Below are 27,070 nucleotides of genomic sequence, written 5' to 3' on the forward strand. Positions count from 1 at the left end.
TTGACAAATATGTGAAGCCATCACTACAATTAAGATGTTTCTCACCTCTTAAAATGTCTTCATGTCCCACTTCACAACATTCTTTCTAATCACTGACTTGTAGATTACTTTGCATTTTCTAGAATTTTATATTATACCTTTATGCAATATATAATTATATTATGAATGGAAATCATACAGTATATATACTTTTAGCCTGGCTACTTCCACTCAGCATAATGATATGAGATTTATCCATGCTATTGCATGTACCAATAATTCCTTTCTTTTTATCGTTGAGTGGTATTCTATCGTATGGTACTGACAAACATTTGGTTTGTTTCCTATGAACATTCAAAACAAGTACATAGCTTTCACTTCTGAGTAAAACCCTAGGAGTGGAATGACTGGATCATATGGTACCATTAATTTCTAAGAAGCTGAAAACTGTTTTCCAAAGTAATTGTACCATTTGACGTTCCCACCAGTAAATTATGAAAGTTTCAGTTCCTCTACATTCCCACTAACATGTAGTATAGTCTTTTAAATTTTAACCATTCTAGTGGGAATATAGTGGTGTCTCATTGTGGTTTTAATTTGCATTTTCCTAATGAGTAATGACAATGAGCATATTTTCATGGGCTTCTTTAATATCCATATATTCTCTTTTCTATAGTATCTAATCAAATATTTTGCCCATTTGATTGAGCTGTAACAATTCTTTATGCACTCCAGATACAAGTCCTTCATCAGATGATGTATTGCAAATGTTTTCTCTGTTGGTTGCCTCTCCATTTTTAGTAATAATGGCCTTTGAAAAGCAAATATTTTTAATTTTGATGAAGTCCAACATTTGTCTTCTACTTATATTTTTTGTTATATTTAAAAAATCTTGCTCAACCCAAGATCACTACGATTTTCTCCTGTTTTCTTCTACCAGTTCTGTAGATTTAGCTTGTCTATTAAGATTTTTGATTTATTTCAAGCTAATATTTGTATAGCATGTGGTAAAAAAAAATTTTTTTTAATACTATGGCTCTCCAGGAGATCCAAGACAGAGGCAGAGTAGGTGGAAGCTACACTCACCTCCGAGGACCAAATTGGAATTACAACTAAAATATAGAGCAATTGACCTGAATAACCAACTGAAGACTAGCTGAAGAGAAGTCTTATAACTAAGGATTTACATAAGAAGCAACATGAACACTGGTAGGAAGGGCAGAGATGCAAAAAGGGCTGACCCTGCAAAGGTTCCTCCTGAAAACCCAAGCTCACCAGCTGAGAGGAACAGAGCCAAGAAGAGGCACCCACATAACATATGACTATGAAAATCAGCAGGGATTCTTTTGTTTGTCTTTTAAGTATATTTTATTGATTATGCTATTACAGTTGTCCCATTCTTTTTTCTCCCCTTTATCTCCCTCTGCCCAGTACCCTCATTCCCTCAAGCATTCCCTCCACTTAGTTTATATCCATGGGTCATGCATATAAGATCTTTGGCTTTTCCATTTCCTATACTATTAATATCCCCGTCTGTATTGTACCTACCAATTATGCTTCTTATTCCCTGTACCTTTTCCTCCATTCTCCCCCCGCACCCCATCTCCACTGATAACCCTCCATGTGATCTCCATTTCTGTGATTCTGTTCCTGTTCTAGTTGTTTGCTTAGTTGTTTTTTAGGTTCAGTTGTTAATAACTGTGAGTTTGTTGTCATTTTCCTGTTCATATTTTTTATCTTCTTTTTCTTAGATAACTCCCTTTAACATTTCATATAATAAGAGCTTGGAAATGATGAATTCTTTTAACTTGACCTTATCTGGGAAGCACTTTATCTGCCCTTCAACTCTAAATGATAGCTTTGCTGGGTAGAGTAATCTAGGTTGTAGGTCCTTGCTTTTCATGATTTAAAAAAATTTTTTAAATATATTTATTGATTATGCTACTACAGTTGTCCCATTTCCTCCCCTTCACTCAACTCCATCCTGTCCACCCCCTCCCTCCCACATTCCCCCCCTATAGTTCATGTCCATGGGTCATACATATAAGTTCTTTGGCTTCCACATTTCCTACACTATTCTTACCGTCCCCCTGTCTATTTCCCACCTATCATTTATGCTACTTATTCTCTGTACCTTCCCCCCCCTCCCCTGTTGATAACCCTCCATGTGATCTCCATTTCTGTGGTTCTCTGCCTGTTCTAGTTGTTTGCTTCGTTTTCTTTTGTTTTTGTTTCAGGTGTGGTTGTTAATAACTGTGAGTTTGCTGTCATTTTTACTGTTCATATTTTTTATCTTCTTTTTCTTAGGTAAGTCCCTTTAACATTTCATATAATAAGGGCTTGGTGATGATGAACTCCTTTAACTTGACCTTATCTGAGAAGCACTTTAGCAGCCCTTCCATTCTAAATGATAGCTTTGCTGGATAGAGCAATCTTGGATGTAGGTCCTTGCCTTTCATGACTTGGAATACTTCTTGCCAGCCCCTTCTTGCCTGTCAGGTCTCTTTGGAGAAATCAGCTGACAGTCTTATGGGAACTCCTTTGTAGGTAACTGTGTCCTTTTCTCTTGCTGTTTCTAAGATTCTCTCCTTCTGTTTCATCTTGGCTAATGTAATTATGATGTGCCTTGGTGTGTTCCTCCTTGGGGCCAGCTTCTTTGGGACTCTCTGAGCTTCCTGGACTTCCTGGAAGTCTATTTCATTTGCCAGGGTAGGGAAGTTCTCCTTATTTGTTCAAGTAAGTTTTCAATTTTTTGTTCTTCCTCTTCTCCTTCTGGCACCCCTATAGTTCGGATGCTGGAATGTTTAAAGATGTCCTGGAGATTCCTAAGCCTCTCCTCATTTTTCCGAATTCTTGTTTCTTCATTCTTTTCTGGTTGGATGTTTCTTTCTTCCTTCTGGTCCACACCATTGATCTGAGTCCCAGTTTCCTTCGCATCACTATTGGTTCCTTGTACATTTTCCTTTGTTTCTCTTAGCATAAGCTTCATTTTTTCATCTGGTTTTCAAACAGATTCAACCAATTCTGTGAGCATCTTGATAACCACTGTTTTGAACTGTGCACCTTGATAGGTTGGCTCTCTCTTCCTCACTTAGTTGTATTTTTTCTGGAGCTTTGAAGTGTTCTGTCATTTGGGCCATTTTTTTTTTTTTGTCTTGGTGCTTCTGTTGCTTAAAGGGGTGGAGCTTTAGGTATTCCCCGAGGCAGGGTAACGCTGGTTGCTGCACTGTGACACTGTACGTGGGGGAGGGGCCGAGAGGGAGCAATGGCGCCCACTCCACTCTCTGCCAGATCTCAGTCACTGCCTCCAATACCCACAATCAAATTGGGCCCCTCTGGTGCTGGTTCCCCAGTGGGTGGGCTTGTGCATGCCCTAGCCCCTGTGGGTCTCTCCAACAACCTCTCCTGTGAGGCTGGGAGTTTCTCCTGCTGCCACCCCAACCCCCACGGGTGTTTTCAATCAGAGGTTTGAGGCTTTATTTCGTTGCGCTGGAGCCCTGGCTCCCGCCGTTTGTCCTGGTTTATCTATGCGCCAATGTGGGGCTTTGGGCTTTGCTACCCGCCACTCTGCCTGCCCCGTTCTCCGCCACTCTGAGTCTGGCCCTCTCCGTTTATCTGTGCGCGAATGTGGGGCTGCAGGGTCTGCTAGTGGTCAGACTGCCTGCCCTGTTGGTTCCACACTCCGCCAGTCTCGGTCCTGCCACGGCAACTCGAGTCCTCTCCACCCCGGCTGCCTGTCTCCACCCTGGCTGCCGGTCTCCGCCCCTCCTACCGGTCTGGATGCATGTTTCTTTTTTCTCTACTTGGCGTCGGACTTCCTCGCCGTTCGATTTTCTGTCAGTTCTGGTTGTGCGAGGAGGCACAGTATGTCTACCTACGCCGCCATCTTGGTTCTGCTTTTCATGATTTTGAGTACTTCTTTCCAGCCCCTTCTTGCCTGGTAAGCTTTCTTTTGAGAAATCAGCCGACATTCTTATGTGAATTCCTCTGTAGGTACTCTCTCCTTTTCTCTTGCTACTTTTAAGATTCTCTCATCTTTAATCTTGGGTAATTTAATTATTACATGTCTCATTGTGTTCCTTTTTGGGACTCTCTGAGCTTCCTGGACTTATATGTCCATTTCCTTTGCCAGACTGGGGAAGTCTTCCTTCATTATTTTTTCAATAATCAGCAGGGATTCTGTCTGCCAAGGAGAGGCAATAGTCTGCTAGAGATACACAGGCGCCTACTTAAAGGGCCAACACACAAAATCTCATTCACAGCCACATACCCTAGGATCCAGTGGGGTGGGAAAGGGTGGAGTACACTAGAGTTGTGTGAGGAGAGACTGGTGTTTGTGGCTCTGGGGAGGGAGCTGAAGGGATAGCCATCAGGATTCCTGGGCTGGGTCATTTCCCATACTGCAGACACCATCCTTCCTAGGGGGAACACTCCCTTCCATATAGCATCAGCCTGGGGGAATGAAAAAAACCCACCCTTTGGGTCCCTGTCACCCACCCCTGCAGAGCTTGTGCTCTGCTGAGGAGCCAGCTGCCTGGGCCAGGGTGTAGTAGTCTGAGAAAACTAAGGGGGTGTCAGTGATTGATTGGTGTGGCTTTGGGGCTGAAGCCATTCCTCCCACTTTCCTGTGAATCTGACTGGCACCTCCCCCACATGGGAGATCTGCTAGCCCCACTCTCCGGGCTCCAGGTGGCCTCACCCTCTTGATTCTCGGTGGCTCTATACTGCCAACATCTGGGAAGAATCTGAAACAGACTGAGTTGTGTGGCTCTGGGGTAGGGGCCACTCCCCCCACATTCCCAGAGCCTGACTGGCATTTCTCCTTCATGGGAGATATACTAATCCTACCCTCCCAACTCTCAGTGGCCCTGCTCTGCTGAGATCGAGCTCCTGGCAGAATCTGGGACAGATTGAGTTGTATGGCTCTAGGATGGGGCCATGTTTCCCTCACATGCCGACTGGTGCAGAGCCCTCCCTTCATACAGCCAAATCTTGGCCTATTTAGGCCTGGTAAACTTTGTTGTCCTCACCTTGACAATCCCCCAAGACCCTGTCCTACCACAAAGTTGTACAAGCACCCAGTGTGTGATGGTTAGACTTGGTATACCCTAGGACTTTTGCTAAGTAGTCTTGGACCCAGCACTGGCATGGCACTAAGTATGAACATGTATCAATCTGGTGAACAGCACTTACCCCTAGCTGGTGACTCACTAAGAAACTACCTCATGCAACTTGAGTACCACCAGAAGATCTGTCAGGGCCTGAGCTCAACAGGCAGCTGGAAGACAGAGGTAAAGCATCAGGCACACTAGGACTTTAGCTGACCTGTCCCTGGGCCCAGTGTTGGTAAAAGCCAGCCTCGATGTGGAGGATGGTTTTTCCTATGCAAACCCAGGCTCAGCAGAGGCAACCATTAACTGTGAATCACTTTGTATCTCCAAACAGGTTGCCCAGGGCCAGTCACAGGAAGCATCTGGCATTGGCCTACGCAAGAGATCCTCCCAAGATACCCCAGAATCAACATACACAGTGGCCAGCTTCAGACACATCAGAGCAGGATCCAATTAGCTTCACAAGATGCATATCCAAAGGCAGATCTCAGCAGTCAACAGACCCTGTTGGGGAAAATTCTGCCCCATGTGATCAGCACCTGCACAGCAGTTTGAACATTGTGGTCAAGGTTGACCCTCATAGTCAACAACCTGAGGGTCAACCCCATGCACAAACGGGCCAATAGCAATCAACACTCAATTACAACAGGAGGGCCCCTATAACCCACACAAGGGACATTCCTGGAGCACTCAAATCACATGATCAAGGAGACTGTGCCACTGGATCCACACAGGACACCTATTACAGAAGATCACCCTACTAAGACTGGGAGTCACAGCAGATCTACCTAATAAATAGAAACAACCTCAAAGAGGCAGCCAAAATGGAAAGACAAAGAATTATGACCCAAATGAAAGGAGAATTCGCCAGCAAAAGAGCTAAATGAAATAGAGGCAAGCAATTTGCCAGACACAGAGTTCAAAAGAATAGTTATAAACTTGCTCAAGGAACTTAGTAAGAACTATAAGGAATTTAGTGTAAATTACACCAGCATGAAAAAGGATATGGAAACCATAAAAAAGAACCAGTGAGAAATGAAAAATATAGTATCTGATGAAGAATACACTAGAAGGAATAAACAGTAAGTTGAATGAAGCTGAAGATCGAATCACTGATTTGAAAGAGAAGGTGGCAGAAAACACCCAATTAGAGCAGCAAAATGAAAAAAAATTATAAAATGAGGATAATTTAAGGAACCTTTGGGATAACATGAAGCATAACAACATCTGCATTATAAGGGTACCAGAAGGAAAGAGAAGGGAAGAAATTGAGAACCTTTTTGAAGTAATAACAACTGAAAACTTCCCTAATGTGCTAAAGGAAAAAGACACACAAGTCCAGAAAGCACAGAGAATCCAAAACAAGATGAACCTAAAGAGGCCCACACCAAGATAAATCATAAATAAAATGCCAAAGATTAAAGACAAAAAGACAGTGGTAATAGCAACAAGAGAAAGAGTTACCTACAAGGGCCCTGTCATAAGACTGTCAGCTGAGTTTTCAATAGAAATATTTTAGGCCAGAAGGGATTGGCATGAAATATACTAAGTGATGAAAAGCAGGGACCTGCAATCCAGTACTTTACCCAGCAGGGCTATCACTTAAAACTGAAGGAGAAATAAAAACTTCCCAGAAAAGAAAAAGCTAGAGGAGTTTGTTACCACCAAACTAGTATTACAAGAAATGTGAAAGAGTCTTCCTGAAGAAGAAGAAGAAGAAAACAGAGGAACATGGTTAAAAGAATAAAATGACAATAAATATGTACCTATCAATAATCATTTTAAATGTAAATATGTAAATGCTCCACACAAAAGACATAGAGTAAATAAATGGATAAGAAACCAAGACCTATATATATGCCGTCTATAAGAGAGGGTACAAGAGACCCATCTCAGAATAAAAGATACACACAGGCTAAAAGTAAAGGCATGGAAAAAGACATTTCACACAGATGTTAAGGAAAAAAAGCTGGGATAGCAATACTTATATCTGATGAAATAGACTTTTTGAAAAAGGCTATATATAGTAAGAGACAAACAAGGAGACTACATAATGATAAAGGGAGCAACCCAACAAAAGGATATACTGTATTTTTTGGAATATAAGATGCACCCCCCCAAATTTGGGAGGAAAATGGGGGTGTGTCTTATAGTCTGAATGTAGCTTACCTGGCTCGCTGGGGGGCGGTGGAACGGGGTCACACGAAGCAAGAGCAGGGTCACCACTGCAGGAAGCCGGGGGCAACAGGATTGGGGTGAAGCTGCAGGCCCTAGGCTGGGAGGAGGGGGTGTTCCCATGGTGGGAAGCAAGGGAGGCAGGAGCCGAGTCCCCACTGCAGCGGGGAAGAGGGTACAGCTGGTGAAGACACATTAGAAGAAAGCCTGCGGTGCCCCTATGTGCCTCCATCACATGACTGGTGTGTCAGTGTTAATTAACATTAACACAGGCAAATTCCACTGCAGGGTCACCTGTCAATGTGGCCCTGCAGCTGTTGCAAAACTACAACTCCCGTCATGCTCGGACAGGTTGGGATGATGGGAGCTGTAATTTGGCAATAGCTGCAGAGCCACACAGGTTGTGCAAAACTGCTGTCCCCATAGAAGAGTGTTGTGCAAACTGTGACCCTCCAGCAGCAGATCACTCCCATTACAGTGTCAGCAGCGGATCCCCCCATAACAGTGCGTCATCCACTGATGTTCTCAGCTACAGTGCCCCCATAACTATGAAGGACGCAGTGCTGATAGTTCTGTTATTACTGTATTTTGTTGTAGAAAGATACGACAGTGTACCGTAGTCTCCTGCTGAATCTACTGTAGTTGTGGAAAGATGTCAAAGTGGGAAAGGATTTCTGCTTTAAAGGATGTTATTAAATATTTTACCATATTTTTTGCTTCAAAATTTTTTTTCCTATTTCCCTCCTCTAAAACCTAAGTGCATCTTATAGTCCGAAAAATACGGTAACCTGTGTAAAAATATATGTGCATCCAAGATAGGAGTACATAAATATGTAGAGCAAATCTTGATGGACATAAAGGGAGAGATCAAAAGAAATACAGTCATAGAAGGGGATTTTAGCACTCCAATGATATCAATAGATAAATTTTTCAGACAGAATGTCAACCAGGAAAGAGCAATCTTAAATGACGCACTAGGTTGGATGGATTTAATTGATATCTTCAGAGCATTTTACCTCAGAGCAGCAAAATATACTTTTTTTCAAGTGCACATGAAATATTTTCTAAGATAGACTACATGCTAGGACACAACATGAGTCCCAATAAATTAAAGAAGGTTGAAATTATATCAAACATCTCCAAACATAATGAAACTAGAAATCAATCACAAGAAAAAGAGAAAGACACACAAACACATAAAAGCCAAATAATATGTTACTGAACAACGAATGGGTTAACAAAGAGATCAAGCAAGAAATAAAAAAATACCTTGAAACACATGAAAATGAAAACACAACAAACCCAAATCTATGGGGCAGAGCAAAAGAAGTCCCAAAAGGGAAATTCATAGCATTATAGGCCTACCACAATAAACAAGAAAAATCTCAAATAAATAATTTAACTTTACACTTAAAAGAACTAGAAGAAAAACAAAGCTCAAAGTAAGCTTAAGAAAAGAAATAATAAAGATCAGAGCAGAAATAAACAAAATAGAATCTAAAAAAATAATACAGAAGATCAACAAAACCAAGAGCTGGTTCTTTTAAAAGATAAATAAGACTGGACTTTTAACAACACTCATCAAGAAGAAAAGAGAGGACCCAAATAAATAAAATCAGGAATGAAAGAGGAGAAGTATCAACTGACACCACAGAAATACAAAGAATTGAAAGAAAATATTATGAAAAACCAAAAGGCCCATAAATTGGACAATCTGAATAAAATGGATAAATTCCTGGAAATATACATTCTTCCAAAACTGAATCAGGATAATCAGAAAACCTGAATAGTCTAATTACGACTAATGAGATTGAAGCAGAAATCAAAAAATTCCCAGCAAACAAAAGCCCTGGACTAGCTTCATAAGTGAATTTTACCAAACAGTCACAGAAGAACTAACACCTCTCCTCAAACTATTTCAAAAATTTCAAGAGGAGGGAAGACTCTCAAGCTCATTTTACAAAGCCAGCAATATCTTAATTCCAAAATCAGATAAAGAGACTAGAAAGAAAGAAAATCTTAAGCCAATATCCCTGATAAACACAGATGCTAAAATCCTCAACAAAATATCAGCAATCCGGAGCCAGCAAGACATTAAAAAGATCATACATCATGATCAAATGGGATTTATCCCAGGGATGCCAGGTTGGTACAATATCTACAAATCAATAAACATGATACACTACATAAACAAAATGAAGAATAAAAATCACATATTTAGCCCTGGCTGGTATGGCTCAAATGGATTGAGTACCAGCCTGCAAACCAACGGGTCGCTGGTTCAATTCCCAGTCAGGGCACATACCTGGGTTGTGGGCCAGCTCCCCAGCAGGGGTCATGCAAGAGGCAACCACACAATGATGTTTCCCTCCCTCTCTTTCTCCCTCCCTTCTCCCTTTTCTAAAAAATAAATAAAATCTTTACCAAAAAAATCACATGATTATATCATATCAATAGATACAGGAAAAGCATTTGATAAAATCCATCACCCACTTATGATTAAAACTCATAGGAGGAACATACCTCAACATAATAAAGGCTATATATCAGAAATCCACAGCCAATATCATATTTAATGGGCAAAAACTACAAGCATTTCCCTTCATATCGGGACAAGACAGGGATGTCTGCTTTCACCACCCTTATTCAATATAGTACTAGAAGTCCTAGCCACAGCAATCAGACAAGAGGAAGAAATAAAACACATCCAAATTATAAAGGGAGAAGTAAAACTATCACTATTTACATATGACATGATCCTGCAAATACAGAACCATCTAGATCCCACCAAAAAACTACTAGATAATAAGTGAATTCAGTAAAGTGGCAAAATACAAAACAAATATCCAGAACTATCAGAAAGGGAAACTAAGAAAACAATCCCACTTACAATTGTATCAAAAAAATTAAATACCTAGGAATAAATTTAACCAAGGATGTAAAAGACCTGTACTGAGAAAATTTTAAGACACCAAAGAAAGAGATGGAAGAATAAACAAGTGCAAACATATACCATGTTCATGGACAGGAAGAACTAACATCATTAAAATGTCCATACTACCCAAAGCAATCTACAGATTCAATGCAATTCCTACAAATATATTATTGTGTATTTCCCAGAACTATAACAAATATTCCAAAACTTTTTATGGAACCCCAAATAGCCACAACAATCTTAAAAAAGAAGGACAAAGTTAGAGAAATCACGTTACCTGATATCAAAGTATACTACAAGGCATTAGTATCAAAACAGCATGGTACTGGCACAAAAACAGACATACATCAATGGAACAGAACAAAGAGCCCAGAAATAAAGCCATACCTTTATGTTGAATTAATATTTGACAAAGGAGGCAAGAACATATAATGTAAAAATAGATTGTATAAAGATACAATCTATTCAATACATAGTGTTGGAAGATTGGACTGATACATGCAAAAAAAATGAAACTAAACCACTTTCTAACACCATACACAAGAACAGACTCAAAATGGATTAAATACTTAAATATAAGACTCAAAACCATAAAAATCATAAAAGAAAAATAGACAGTAAAATCTTAGACATTTCTCATAACAATATTTTTTCTATGTTTCCTTGGACAGAGGAAACAAAAGAAAAAATAGACAAATGGAACTACAGTAAACTAAAAAATTTTGCACAGCAAAGGAAACCATTAATAAAATGAAAAGACAACCCACTGAATGGGAGATGATACTCGCCAATGATACATCTAATAAGGGATTAATATCCAAAATGTATAAAACTCAACACCAAAAAAACCCAAACAATCCAACTGAAAAATGGGCAAAGGACCTGAATAGACACTTCTCCAAGAAAGACATACAGACAGATGGCCTATAGACATATGAAAAAATGCTCAATGTCACTAATCATCAGAGAAATGCAAATTAAAACCAAAACAAGATATCTCACACCAGCCAGATTGGCTATCATCAATAAATCAAAAAACAGCAAGTGTTGTTTGGGATGCAGAGAAAAGGGAATCCTTAGGGGATAGGAAATAGGATAGTGGCTCATGCACTGTTGGTAGTAATGCAGATTGGTGTAGCCACTGTGGAAAGCTGTATGGAGTTACCTCAAAAAATTAAAGATGGAACTGCCTTATGACCTAGTAGTTCCACTCTGGGAATATAGCCAAAACACTAATTTGAAAGAATATATGCAGCCTATCCTATGTTCATTGCAGCATTATTTGCAACAGCCATATTTGTAAACAGCCCTAGTGACTATCAATAGATGAGTGGATAAAAAAGCTGTGGTACATTTACACAATGGAATACTACTCAGCCATTAAAAAGGAAATCTTAATATTTGTGACAGCACGGACAGACCTGGAGAATATTATGCTAAGTGAAATAAGCCAGTCAGACAAAGGCAAGCATCATATGATTTCACTATGTAGAATCTAATAAACAAGATAAACTAAAAAACAAAATAGAAAGAGACATACAGAGAACAGACTGATAGTTGTCAGAAGGGAGAGGGTTGGTGTGCTGGGTGAAAAAGGTGAAGGGATTGAGAAGAAAAGAAGAGAAGAGAAGAGGAAAGAGAAAAGAAAGAAAAGGAAAAGAAAAGAAAGAAAGAAAGAGAAAAAGAAGGGAGGAAGGGAGGGAGGGAGGGAGGGAGGAAAAGAAAGAAAGAATACTACCTCATAGACACAGACAACAGTATATGGTGATTAACAGACCTAAAGGTGGGTAGGGGGAGGTAGAAGTGGGTAAAGGGGAGAAAAATGGCAATGGAAGGAGACTTGACTTTTGGTAGTGAACACACAATACAATATACAGATGATGTTTTATAGAATTTTATACCTAAAACCTATATAATTTTATTAACCAATGTCACCCAAATAAATTTAATAATAAAATAATGTCTCTCCCATTTTTCCAGCACAACTTATTGTAAAAATTACTCTTTCTCCATTAAATTTCCTTGAAACCTTTAAAGTCAGTTAACTATGTGAGTTTTTCAAGTATCTATTTGTCTACATTATTGCCAACACCACACTGTCTTGATTAATACAACTTTGTTTTGAAATTGGATAGTGCCAAATTTGTTCTCCTTTCCCAAAGTTGTTTTGGTTATTTGAGATTCTTTGAATTTCCATATAAATTTTAGAATCCCCTTTCTACAAAAATTCCTGCTTAGGTTTTCTCTGAAATTACAAAGAATCTATAGATTGATTGGGGGAAAACTGAGATCTTAACAATAAGTGTTATAATCTATGGATGTGGTTTATGTCTCACTTATATAGGTCTTCTTTAATTTTTCTCAGCAATCTTTTGTAGTTTTCACTGTATAGGTCCTACACATCTTTTATCCAATTTATCACTAAATTGTTCATATTTTTTATACTAATATAAATTGTATTAATTTTATATTTTATTTCAAGTTGTTCATTGCTAATGCATACAAATATAATTGGCTTTTGTATACTGATCGCATACCTACAACTTTGCAAGCTCATTTTTAAATTCTAGTAGCTTTTCTGTAGATCCCATAGGATTTTCTACAAAAACTATCATATTATGTATAAATAAGACAGTTTTACCTCTTTCTTTCCAGTGTGGCTATCCTCTATTTCTTTGCTTACTTTATTGCACTGGCTAGACCCTCTAGCATAATGCTGAACAGAATATTAATCACTACTTGGTGGATATCATTGCAACATTTTCTAGTATAGGTAGAGAGAAAATTAGCTAAACAGAATTTTAAAATAATGTGATACTATTACAAACACTACTTAAGAATAATATGTACTGAATTTAGTATTATGTGATTTTAACTGAAGGAAAAGTAATGAGTAAAAGCAGAACCCATTAATTAATTTTAGACAAATATTTCTCAACTGCAAAAACAAAACAAAACAAACCCCTACAATAACCTAAAGTAAAAGAAATAAAATTTATATTGCCAAGATTACTAACACATTCCCATAATTGTCTTAGATTCAATGTTCATCTCTAACCTACTCCTTTATGTGAATTCATCTCTTGGTTGACTGGACTTTGACATTAAACAATTTTTTTAGAGTCCAACAGTCCTCTATTTCCTAAGTACTTGCATAACTGAGAATGTGACTGTTGTCTTTACACTAAAAGGACAGCTGGGTCACATTTGAGATTCTTGGATCATATTTTCTTTCCCTTAGAACTTTGTAAATGATTTTCTATGATATTAAGGCAGTGAGTATCACTGTAAAAAGGCTAAAGCCAGCCTGATATTTTTCTCTTTACACATGATTTGCTTTTCCTTTTGACACTCAATTGTCCCTAAGGTGTAGTAACTTCATCAGCATATCTCTTGGTGTTGACCATTTTGATAGTTTTTCTGGGATCCTGTATGTCCTACTGATCTGCTGATACATCTTCAGATTAGCAAATTTCCCTTTATTTACACATATTCTAATATTGTCTTTAACACATTTGTTCTGTTCTTTTTCGGGAACACTAACTATGCCAATTTTTCATTCTTTGTTTCTCTTTCATATGTATCATTTTCTTTATAATAATTTTTAGATTATTCCTTTTCTATTTTGCTTTGTATTATTTCTTCAAATTTATCCATCATGCATTCAGTCATTTAACAAATATTTATTAGAGTGGGTGCTAGGCACAATTCTCAGCCCTGAAAATATAGTAGCAAACAAAAGGCAACATTTCAGCCTTCTCAAATTTATACAGACAGAATGGAGACTAGTGGTTATACCGGGGACGGGGGGGGGGCAAGAAATTGGGGGATTACTGTTTAATAGGTACAGAGTTTATGCTGGAGATGAAAAGTTTTAGATATAGTGGTTATAGGAATATAGCATTGTGAATATATTTAATACAACTGAAATGTACACTTATAAACGGTTTAAAAAAGACAAGTATTGTCACACATTTTACCAAAATAAATTAATACATTATTTTTAAAAGGGCTTGGGAAGAGAAGTAAGCTAATGCTATTAGAAGACTCTAACTACTAATTTGGTGGCAACTGAAGAAGAAAGATTTGGAGGGAGGGAAGACAAAACCCAGAAACAACAAAAAATTAGCCTTCACATTGTTTCTAATGGGGCATTCATTTTTGTAATATTTTTTGCTTCTCTCTTTTATTTTCCTAAGCACATAGTCTCCTTTTAAAGTTTTATCTTCTTTAAGAATTCTTTCTTGCCCCAACTGGTACAGCTCAGTAGGTTGAACATGGGCCTGTGAACCAAAGGGTGGCCGGTTCGGGTCCCAGTCAGGGCACATGCCTGGGTTGCAGGCCAGGTCCCTGGTACACCATGCACAAGAGGCAACCACACATTGATGGATCTCTCCCTCTCTCTCTCCCTTCCCCTCTTGCTAAAAATAAATAAATAAAATTTCTAAAAAAAAAAAAAAAGAATTCTTTCTCAATCTCTCTTTTTCTGACTCTAAAAAGGGTCCTATAAATTTCCTGAAGACTGTAGAATACTATTTCAAGTTTCCTTGGGTTTTCTTTGGGCAATTCATCTTGTGATGTTTATTCTTGATCCATCTTTGTCCCTTTTGTCAGTTTATGTATGCAAAGATCTTTCCTTCTATAAATTATTTCTTCCGACAGCTTTTGTGACATCATATTCTCCTAGTTTTCCTGCTACTTCCTGTAGTTCCTTCCTAGGTTTCTTTTACAGGCTCCTCTTCCGGTGTTAAAAAGCTATTACTCCCTAAAAAGTTTTATTCCCCAGCAATTCACTCTTGGCTGTGTTCACATTTTATACCTTCTTGGTGAATTTACCACTTCTACACTGATAAGAAATCCCTTGCTTTTAATCATTATTGTTTCCAGTAATGAAAACAGAGCCAGGTATACAGTAAAAGTTCAATAAAAACATATGCAGTGAATAACTCCCAAGCCTACATTTCTATCCGGAGTCATATTCTTATATTCCACTTGTACCATACATATGTCCAGATGGACTCTTAAATGACACATTCAGCAGGTCTAAATCTTAACTCACTGGCTCTCTCCCATTACATCTTCTAACTCAAAAATAAAGTGAAATTAAAAACAAACAACCTATTCTTTAGTAGCTTCCACCTGAAGAATTATGTTACCATCTGTCAAATGACCAAACCAAAAGACTGAATGCCATCCTATTTCACTTTTTTGTGCTGTGTGAATACATAATGGTCTTGTATTTGAGTCTAAAATCAGGGAGTGGTCATGAATTCTAACTTGTCTTATACATATGAAGGCACTCTCTTGCTCAATGGTTCCTAAATAAAGTAGTACCCCTCCAACCCACATTCACTGGAGATCACAATGAATGGGGCACTACAGACACTGTGGGTAGGGACCAGGAAGGCTAAATGTTGAGCTCCATGTCAGGAATCCCCCATAAAAACTGTTCAGCCCCAAATGTCCAAATGCCCATTTGCCATAGAAACAATGCACATAGCTATAGATATATGTGTGTGTGTTTTTAATCCTCACCCGAGGCTATATGTATGGAGTTTAGAGACAGAGGAAGGAGGGAGGGGGAGGGGAGTGAGAGAGAGAGAGGGACATCGATGTGCAAGAGAAGCATCCATCAGTTGCCTTCCATAGGCACCCCGACCGGGGGTTGAACGGAACCTGGGTATGTGCCCTAACTGGGGATCTAAACAGCAACCTTTTGGTGTATGGATGGCCTTCCAACCAACTGAACCATCTGGCCATTTCCACCTAGCAATATTTTTAAGCCTCAAGATGGCAAGAAACTCCAAGAAAGTCCTGAAAGACCACTTTCTGGCTAAAAAGAAACATGAAGTTTCTAAATGCCCAAACAGATAGAAAATGTTTTTGTTTAAAAGTGGTGAAAAACACTTTTGAATGAACCAGTGCATTCCAACTTTCATTTGTAATGGAGATTATAGATAATTCTTTCTAAATTAAGATTTCCAAAGAGGCACAGAAAATCTTGCACTTGTGCCGGAAAACTCATTCTGCTAAAAAGAGCATATATCAGACAAACTCTTCATTTTTCAATAATTTCATTTTTTGAAGGTCAAGTAAACATTGGCAATAGTATGCTATTTAATCTTTGTCCTCTGAGGACACAGAGTCAAAATCTGGTGCCGAGTTGGAAAAATTCCCTTAAGACGTCAAACTAATACCTTTTTAAAAAAAGATTTTATTTATTTATTTTTAGAGAGAGGGGAAAGGAGGGAGAAAGAGAGGGAGAAACATCAATGTGTGGTTGTCTCTTGGGTGCCCCCCTACTGGGGACCTGGCCTGCAACCCAGGTATGTGCCCTGACTGGGAATTGAACTAGTGACCCTTTGGTTTGCAGGCCAGCACTCAATCCACTGAGCCACACCAGCTAGGGCTAATACCTTTTTTAAAAAAATTAAAAACAAATGAGTGATAAAGTAGTGAGTATCATTTTCTTAAGGGGGTCACAAATTAGCTCCTAAAACAACTCTAAAATGTTTTAAGGAATAGAAAGACATAATAACCATTGATATGTTCCATGATCATAACATTAAAAGAGTATTCTGAGATCAAGTTCTGGTCATTTATTTAAGAAGCCAATCATTTGATAGTCGTATCTTTAAAAACATGCTTGTTTATTTTAAATGGCTTTAGTATATCCTTTTGTTTCACAAAATGCACCTAAATATTGAAGTATGAATAAGTGAGTCTCTACTTCCTAGCCGAGGCAATTGAGAGTTTATTTATTTATTTATTTTTAGAGACAGGGGAAAGGAGGGAGAGAGACAGAAACATCAACATGTGGTTGTCTCTTACGCGCCCCCTACTGGGTATGTGGCCCGCAACCCAGGCATGTGCCCTAACCTCTCTGTGCCATTTTCCTCACCTGTAAATGAGAATAACAAAATACCTACCTTATAAAGCTATTGTGAAAATTTAAAGAGATGACCCATATAAAGGTTGTTAATAGCCTAGTACATAAAAAATATCTAGTAAATGTTAGAAGTAGTATTGGCTATTATTATTATTATTTATTCCTGCTTTTGATTATGAAAAACGAATGCTATTTTTATAGGATAATTTAATTCAGAAACAAAGACAATTTTATTAGAATTTAAACCGTGTAACCCTAACATATATCATAGTATCTAGGGACTAACAATTGTTAGATAAATAATCCTAAGCAAGTAAATCTCATTGGGTGCCATGTTTTTGCAGGCTCTAGATCCATGAATTTAACCTATTTTACAACTAGCAGTTCTGTTTTATTGCTTTCCAGTTCCTTGACAATGTTTGTGCAGGTTCCAGGTCCCATCTGGTACAACGTCTAGAGCTCATGCGATCGAATGCCCTCTCAGGGCACACTCACACCACGGTGCTGCAGAAGCACCTGAAAATTTGCTTCAATTCTCTGAGAAGCACACCGATAAATAGATAATGGCACGGTGGCCTTGGTAGTCATCACTGAGACATTCAAATTTAAGATATTATTGATAATATGTAGGTGATTTCTGTATTTCAAGATTAGATCCCTGGTTTACATCTTTCCTAAACAAATTAAGACCATAATTCCAATATAAGTTCTGATGGTCAAAAGAAAATGAAATGCAATCTTTTTCTATGTCTGAGTGTAATGGAGCAACTGGTGCTCACCCCTATCGGGTTCTCCTTTCCTGTATGGAAATATGGGGAAAATTTATGTCTCAGATGTTTCTATTAGGCAGGGCCATACGCCTCTTTTTAGCCTACAAAATATAAGAAGTGAGACTGTCACTTCTGGGCTGGGGCACATAAAAGTCAGTGTGCCATATCCATGTTCTCTTTTTCCTGGAAAACACTGAGACAATATCCTTATAGGGGAAACTAAGTCCTAAGTCAAAGGATGAGAGGTCCATGTTGGTCTTGGTGTGAGGGCGAAATAAACTTTTGCTGCGCTATGCCACTGAGTTTTTGGACTTTGTCACTGCAGCATAGCCTAGACTAGCCTGATAAATACCCTGAGGTATCAATACTTCATTTTCCTCTCTATACACTACCAATCGAGTGGTAACAGAGGTAAAAGAGGTGGGAGAAAATATGTACGAGTGGGCAGCAATAATGGAAATGTCAGAGAATGCTAACAATGTATGGAAAATGGGGGGAGAAAAAGTATAAACACAGTAACACATTAAACCTATTCTTACAGAGCCCTGAATGTCTCGTTTGGCACCTTTGTTCTAACCATGGAACATCTCTGCATAGAAACAAAAATATTCACAGCAATTCTTACCTACGTAACTGAGCATTTTCACTTCTTAGAGGTTGCATGGCCAGTGCTATTTCAACTTGAATATTTGTGTTTCCACTTGCTGCTGGAAGCAGAGACACACATGCCTCCAATTCTGTAATCAATCTCCGAATTTCTGAATCCTCTACAAAAGGCAAAAGAAATAAGTAAAACCACATTGTAAGTTGTTTTGGGATAAGATTAAGATTATTCATGTATATTACTGAAAAATAAAATTTTTCAGATATGTACATATTCACTATAAACAAACCCAATTATTTCTATATTTAATACACAAACCCTATTTTCCTCTTTCCTGCTGCCTGCTTACTCAGAAAAACTCTAAAGAAATTAAATTCAGACAACTAAATATTAATCTTAAATCACAGATTATATTAGTGATTTTTCTCAGTTAGAGTCCAATAGGAAGGTAATTCACACCTATCTCCTAGTTCACATTATCGAAGTACTGGATGTCTACCTATAACTGCTAACAGGATTCCCCTTTACAACAGTCTTTCATTCTGTTGTAAATAATTTACTTTAAGTGATTCAATGTGGCAAAATATTGAGGAGGGTCTCTACTAAGATAGTTTTATTACTTAATTTTATAAAGGAGATCTAACACAACCAGCCACACCTCATTTTGATGTAGCATCAAAAGCAGTACCCTTTTTTCAGTAATTGGGGGAAGTGGTTGGTTTTGGAGGTGGCAAACACATGTAGAATGTAGAATTTAGATCTTTTATCCTTTTATTTTTCTCCTTTCATTTCCATTCAAATATTTTATAGGCTAAACACATTTAATAATTATAATATTAACTGATACCCAAAAAGAGGTAGGAAGTGTATTCTAAGTAATAAGAAATAACTCAATCCCACGGGTATTTTAACACCCCGATGAAAAGTGTGTGTACACAGTAAGCAACAATGGGCAATTACGAAGCAGCCCTCTACCATTCCCTGTACAGTGGTTTTGCTCATAGTGTTGGAGGCAGTGACCTGGGCTCCCCTACTTTCTAGCATTGTAACTGTAGTCAAATTACTTAACTCTTGCAGCCTAAATTTCTTCATGGTTAAACAGAAATAACAGTACCTCATATGGTTGCTAAGAGGAGTAAATGAGAAACTGTTCTCCAAGCCTAAGTTTCCTCATCTGTAAAATGGGAGCAATAACAGTACCTCATAGGGTTGCTGTGAGGATTAAATGAGATAATTCACATAAAACACTTAGCACAGTGCCACGCATATGGTAAATGTTCAGTAAGTGATAGCTAATATTGTTACAATTATTGTGGTTACTATGATTAACTATTTGGCTGAGAGAACAGTAATAAGCTGAAGGTCTGACAACAGATTTTAATGTATCAAACCTTTGGAATATATTCCTATAAATACACTTAAGAATTGATATTTTGTCTGTCAGCCTGCAAATATTCAATCAGTCCTTCCCCAATCAATTACTATGCTTTCTAAGATGACAAATTTCTAACTCACTCTAAGAAAAAGTCATTATTTAGAAAACACACACATAATGCAAGCAAATGAATACAACCTGGCTCAAATTTCTCATAACCCCACCTAAGACGTTTTTCTTGATGCAATCAAAAAATCCCAAAAGTAAAATGAAAAGGGCATAAAAAGGTTTGGGTTACTACTCACAGTGAGATTTGTTAAACATTAGAGTAGTTGGTTACTAAAGAAATGATGGGAAGAAAATCTCTGCATCTTTTTAAAATAAAACTATGAGTCTCTTCCAGGGAGTTAATCATCTTTAGGGATCCTCTAACCCCTGCAAGTTTATCCCTAACAAATTCTTTTTGGTTGAATCTTCTCAAGATCCCTTTTGATCAAGTAGAATGAATACACACTTGCAACTAAGATTGGTTGATATTCCCTAGTACACTTCAAATCTACAGTAAAGGAATCAAAATCTAAAAAATGAGAATAAAGCTAGCAGAACTCATTTCCTTATTAGCTGAAAACATATTTCTATGGAGAATACCACAAAATCCATGTTGATTATTCTAAATTTAAATGATCACTAAATAATATGGCATTGCTATATAGCATTAACACCATACTACAGAAAATCATATGGTACTCATCTACCTTGTTCTGCTACCAGGGCCTTTAGCTCTCCCAACAAATACTTTATAATTCTAACTTTTTCAGCACTCTGGTTCCCATTTTTTGCTTTCTGGACACCCTTTATTCTTGAATCTCGCACATGTACGCTTAAATCCTTTCCTTCACTTGTAACCTCTCCAATTTGTTCTTTGACACATTTTTCTTCATTAGTGGCCAAGACAGCTGGCTGTAATAGAGTGGGGCTTCGGTATGTCCGACTGTCCGGATATGAACGCAACAGATTCATATATGTTTGGAAACACTGCAATAGGTCTGGTTCTTTATAAACTTCTTGTTGTGGCAGAATTCCATTAGCAAGGTCTAGCTGCTGAAATGCTGGAAGAGCTGCTTTGTCAGTTTGGGGCAGGCCACACTGAACTCCAAGACTAGTACTAAAGGTATTCCTTAGAATATCAGTACAGTTCACAGAAATTGTTTTATGTTGTGATGCAGACTGGTGGTCACCATCAGTCTGAACTTCCTAAAGAAAGAAAAAAAACAAGTTAACCCTTCAAAAATGTGAGCACTGGCATTAACTATAGTAAATTCAAATCAGAAATATTAGAAAATGACTTCTGCAGGATGGAGTTACAGATTACCAGTGAGTAAGCTGGATTTCCCCTTAGTACAATATTATAGTTGTTAAAAAGTTAGTTTATTCTGCAATATAGGAATATTATAAAGCCATGACTACAATAAGACTGTTTAGAAATATCACTCATGGTTTAAAGGAAAAGGCATCAAAAATTAGCCCACCTGGGGACTAAAACAAACTTCTACTTTGGGAAATCTAATTGTAAGAAAATAAGCTCAAGCACACACAAAAAATTTTATACAAACTTACAGAAATGTTATGGTAGTAAAACTGTTGCTTAAATGTCTGCTATAGGGGAGTAGTCACTCAGACTACGGTATATCTACTACGTAGAGTATAATCAACTTATTAAAAATTTACAGAATGTATATAAATATAGAAACATGTTTATAATAGAAAGTGAACAAAGCAGAATATGAAACAGTATAAAATTTAATTATAACTATATTTTTTTAAAAAAGCAAACTTAGCCCCGGCTGGTGTAGCTCAGTGGGTTGAGCGCAGGCTGAAAACCGAAGGGTCGCTGGTTTGATTCCCAGTTGGAGCACATGCCTGGGTTGTGGGCCAGGTCCCCAGTGGAGGCCATGTGGGAGGCAACCACACATTGATGTTTCTCTCCCTTTCTTTCTCCCTCCCTTCCCCTCTTTCTAAAAATAAATAAATAAATTCTAAAAAAAAAAAAAAGAACAAAAAAATAAATAAAATAAATAAAAAAGCAAACTTAAATAAAAACCAGAAAACAAAATCTATACAGAGAATTAAACGATTGGAAAGTTCTCTATCAATGTTAACAGCAATTGTGTTTGGTTGGTTGGTATGAGTGGTTTCTTTTTCTGTTGATCTCTTCTCCTTTTTCCCCTCACCATTGTCCTTAATAAATAGGTAAAACAACTTGGGTAATAAAATAATTTGGAGAAATAATTGGTCTTTACACATTCTACGGCATTAAGATATAATCAGTAACTTCAATTTTCTCTCTTAAGATGACAATTTCTAAAAGTTACTTGTATAGTATATAAATTGTACCTACAGAATGAACCATTGGAGGGCAGGGTGGCTGCTGAGGTAACTGGACTGGGGTGGAAGTAGATAAGCCATGACTAGAATGTGGAGTTGCCTGAGAGTCTAAACAGTAAGAGAGAGAAAAAAAGTCATTCACATCCTATACTACTTACAATAACCTGTCAACTTAATAAGAGTTTACATTCATGTTTTTGAAAACATAATTCATACTAACCAGAACCAGACCCAGTGTGGCAAGGTACGGCAGGAATTCCATTAGGGTTGTTCTTTGAAGCCGAGTTATTCATCATCGACATTTGAGTCTGCACATGCTCACAGAGGGCTTGGTATATTATGGGTGAGTACATTCTATAATGATCTTGGAATGACCAATTTTGTGGTATATCTGAGGAGTCTCTTTTACTTCCAGCAGAAGTTTCATTAGGTATCTGTTTCTTATAATCTGAAGATACTAATGTGGAAAAAGGAAAAAAAATCTGGAAATATGATTCTTCAAAAACTTTTATCATAAGACATTAGGGAAAAAGGGGACTTTCAGAAGTAGCTCAATTCATTTTATGTTTTACAGAAGGGTTTTTTACCTCTTATCAACCATAAAGAAAATCACCTCAAATTCTCTTTTAGTTTGTAATCATTAAGTTCTCCAGTCAAAATTATCTATACTATGTCTTTAAAATCTCTTTTAAATGCTATTTATAAAATCTCTCCTTCAATTAAAAGATCTCTCTTAAGGGTGTTATTTCTCTCTTAAATCCAATAAAACTCTCACCTTGCTCCTTATGCAGTTTCATGTTCTTGGAGGGAAATGAAATTTAAAAAGCAAGAAATTTTGTGACAAATCTGATGCTTTGATGGTTAAAAAAATAAATCAATCAGAGCTTTGAGAACAACAATAGACAATCTATACATTGAACACCCAAACAAAGTCCTAACCTGGCATTTAAAGTCTCCAAAGCCTGACCATAACCTACTTTTCCAACCACCCCCCCTCACCCCCCAACTCAAGTTTTTCACTCGTCAGGCTCATTTAGACCCCCAACAAGCCTTTTTCATCCTACTATAACATTACTCAGAATGAATTATTTCTTCCAATGCAATTCTACCCACTTGACAAGGCTCATCCGAAGTCTTCCCTCTTCAGTGAAGCCATTCCCAATCATTCCAGTCCAGTGACTGCTCTTCAACATCCCAAAGCACATATTGTCCATACAAATCATTTATCACTTGCAGATGTACTACACTGCTTATCTATCATTTTTCTATCTAACTAAAATAAGCTTTTTCACACAAAACTGTATCTTATACTTCATTATTTTCTCCCATAGTCCCCTATTAGTCTACATACAAAGAAGTACAAAGTAGAAACCTGTGTTAGTATATTAATACATGAAAACAAAATTTTCCACATAGCACTACTTTATAGATCAGTATCAAAATCTATTTCCCTGTTTAGTAAGTTCTCCTTCCCAAACATTTTTTAAAGACCATCAACAAAAATGACTATGTCCTTGGTAGATCACAGGTTAACACGATAAAAAAGATAAATTTAGAATAATATGTAGCTTTTGGCAGTACCCACTAAAGCTGAACATACAAATATTCTATGACACAGCAATTATAGCCCAGGTATAAACCTAACAGAAATGAGTGGTCATGTACACTAAATGACGTGCACAAGAGTGATCACGACAGCTCTATTTGCAGTAGCCAAAAACTGAAAATACCCAGTAACCATGACTAGTAGAAATGGAGAAACTGTACACAGCAATGCAAAAGAACAGATTATGGATATACACAACTATTTATTTAACAGACATAATGTTTTTTGAAAGATGTCAGACACAGGACTGCACAGTGTACAAATGCATGTATATTAAGTTCAAAAATAGGTAAAGCTATCCAATGGAGATAGAAGCCAGAAAAATGGCTACTCAAGGATGAAGGGAGAGCTGATGGTGAGGATACTGATGAGGCAAAAGCCTGATAGGATATTGAAAATGTTCTATATCTTCACCTGGGTGGTGTCTATGTGGGAGTATACATGCTCAAAAATTTATCAAGATTTATGCTTTATGAAAGTTATTCTTTAATTGTTTAAAAAGAGAAACAGTTAAATTTTTGTTATGGAATTCCACAAATATAGTATATTGAAAATAAACACATTTCTAAAAGCATAAAGCTTACATACAAAAGCAGAAAGTTAAAAACAAATTAAATATTATAACCAATGAAGATAGAAAAAAATTTTAAAGAAAAAGAGTAAATTAAAATTTGACTATGAAAATAGTTAGATATTAGATAGTTCCATTTTGACTTGAGGTATGCCTCCTTTTAAGATGATCTATTCCTGTGAACCTACTTCCCAGGCCTGAATACGAGCTCTAACATGAATTAGCTGAGTAATTTATGGCAAATTACTTAACCTCTTTTGACCTCATTTCCCTCATAAGAAAAAATGATAATGAAAGTATCACCTACTTTAGAAGGTTATTGTGAGAAGTAATAAGGTAACACTTCTAAAGAATATCTAGCACATAGAAGAACTCAAAAACTGTTATCTATATTACCAAATGACTGCAAAGTCTGAGGACAGACAAGTAAATATTTCATATTCACAAATTTCCCATCTGATATCAATAATAAACCTCAAAGTATGTCTCCCCACTTTAAACAAGTTATTCTTTACTATCTGAATAAATGAACTACAACAAAACTGGTTAACTAACATTTATGTAAAAAATATTTCTAATTGGAAGTATAATTTTACTATAAATCAAATGGAAAAGTATCCTTTAAAGTATTTTAACTTTGAAATCTAAAATGGTGGAAGGTAAGATCATAGTCAGCCCATGGCTATGCAGCACATAGTTCTTTCTTTCCTCTTAATTCATGCGTCTCTCTTCTGCTCTTGGATTTCCTTTGGCCTCATGTAAGACAAGAATTATCTGGCTTGAGGAACTCTCAGATTTCATACTCACAGGTCCCAGGCACTGACTCTCATTCACCTTCTTTTCAAGGGATGATTTTCACAGTCTCCGATAAAGCTGAGCTACAATATTATGCTTCTGCCACCAGATGTCATCATTCAACATGAATTACTGAACTTCAAACACATTTCTTAAAAATCAAAGCCTTAGAATTAAAATGACTTACTTTCCTCCTTTATTAATTCAGTCCATATGAAACTAATGGTGGAAATTTATATATGAGAAAAAATCTCAGCCCTGGCTGATGTGGCTCAGTGGATTGAGTGCAGGCCTTTGAACCAAAGGGTCGCCAATTTGATTCCCAGACAGGGCATGTGCCTGGGTTGCAGGCCAGGTCCCCTGTAGGGGGCATGTGAGAGGCAACCACACATTGATCTTTCTCTTCCTCCCTTCCCCTCTGTCTAAAAATAAATAAATTAAATATTAAGAAAAAAAAAAAAAGAATATTGTAATCTGACCAGAGGTCAGAACTGCTGATTTGACGCTAATCCAAATAAGAATTTAATGTTTGGGATTCAGAATGCCAGACATCTCTCAACTGCTCCTTCAAATCCACCCTCTACTCATCCCCACCTTGCTCTCCCTAAGAAGCTGATCTACATACAGTATATGGATTACATTGTTAAGAGACTGTCCTTTATGAGTCTCTTCAGCTCCTATGATTCTTGCTGGGTATACCAAGAAAGTAAGGCTTGACCTACGCTCTTTATCTGGGCCACTTCTTAGGGTAAAACCTTGAGCTACCTTGAGAGATAAAGTAGTATTTCCCCTGAGACAAGTGCAGGCTTGCTTACTGCTTACTCCCCAAAGCGATGTAATCACCAACTCAGTGTTCCTCTGCTGAAACTTAAACCTCTACAGCATATCTAGCATCTATTTGTGTTCATCACATCACCCCCATGGGAACTGGTGGCAAGGGGGAGGAACCAAGACAAATATGCTGATATACATGCTGCTTGCTGTGGTATGAGTAATAGACTCCTTTGTCTCTGACCAGAAGTCCTGTGTCTCCTGCCAGTATCTGTGACACTAAGGCAAACTTACTAGCTTATAGGAATAAAAATCAAGTTAGATCTGATCCAATGGGATTCTTGGCATTATTAAGGAAAGAAAGCAGCATGGGGTCAGAGTACATATGTTCCTTAAATGAAGTTCACTGTTCTTGTCGAGGTGGCCCACTCTACCCAACACTATCTCTTTCCGAGTCCCAGTAGCTCCTGGGATGAGCTACTCAAGGATGAGTAGCTCCGTCACCTCATTGTTTAAGGTCTAGAAATGGTAACAGCTCTGCTGCTGCTAGCACTGGGTCAGTACAATCCTTTGTGGTTTTCCTATACCCCACTGACACCTTTGAAATGAGTTTCTTTGTAAATAAACCCTCCTTGAATAATCAATTGAAGTGTTGCCATCTGTTTCCTGTTGGAACTCTGAATAACAAGCAGTACTCTGGGATCCAGTTGCTACCATGGCACCATTGTCAGCCATGAATGTTCCAAATGAGAATTCTTTGAGAAAGGGTGCCCTGGACAAGAAATAACCTACCTTGAGAAAAAAGTAGGACACTGGAGGAATAGGGAGTTGGTACTACCAATCCCCTTTGTCCACTGGGCCCCAATACATAGGCCTCTGCTTTAAGAGTTTAGAACAGGTGCCCTGGCCAGGTGGCTCAGTTGGTTGGAGCGTTGTCCATGCACCAAAAGGTCACAGGTTCAATTCCCGGTCAGGGCACATACCTAGGTTGCAGGTTCAATCCCCAGTCGGGTAACGGACAGGAGGCAACCGATCGAAGTTTCTCTTTCTCTTCCTCTCTCTCTAAAAGCAATAAAAAAATAAAAATATCCTCGGGTGAGGATT

General features: G+C 37.8%; 1 protein-coding gene across 5 annotated transcripts in view; it reads right to left on the reverse strand.

Moving 5' to 3' along the window:
• Positions 1-27,070, reverse strand: part of CCDC14 (coiled-coil domain containing 14) — a 79,001-nt gene that overhangs the window by 43,686 nt on the left and 8,245 nt on the right. For 3 of the 5 annotated variants that reach the window (XM_071220632.1, XM_024578195.4, XM_071220631.1), the window contains exons 6-9: positions 22,444-22,680; positions 22,237-22,331; positions 20,594-21,092; positions 18,485-18,626 (exon numbers count right to left, since the gene is read on the reverse strand). In XM_071220632.1, coding sequence (XP_071076733.1) covers positions 18,485-18,626; positions 20,594-21,092; positions 22,237-22,331; positions 22,444-22,680 — 973 coding nt within the window. The other 2 variants (XM_045185770.3, XM_045185771.3) reach the window with 2 other exon arrangements.

The sequence above is a fragment of the Desmodus rotundus genome, chromosome 2 (genome assembly GCF_022682495.2).
Source record: "Desmodus rotundus isolate HL8 chromosome 2, HLdesRot8A.1, whole genome shotgun sequence".
Taxonomy (NCBI): Eukaryota; Metazoa; Chordata; class Mammalia; order Chiroptera; family Phyllostomidae; genus Desmodus; species Desmodus rotundus.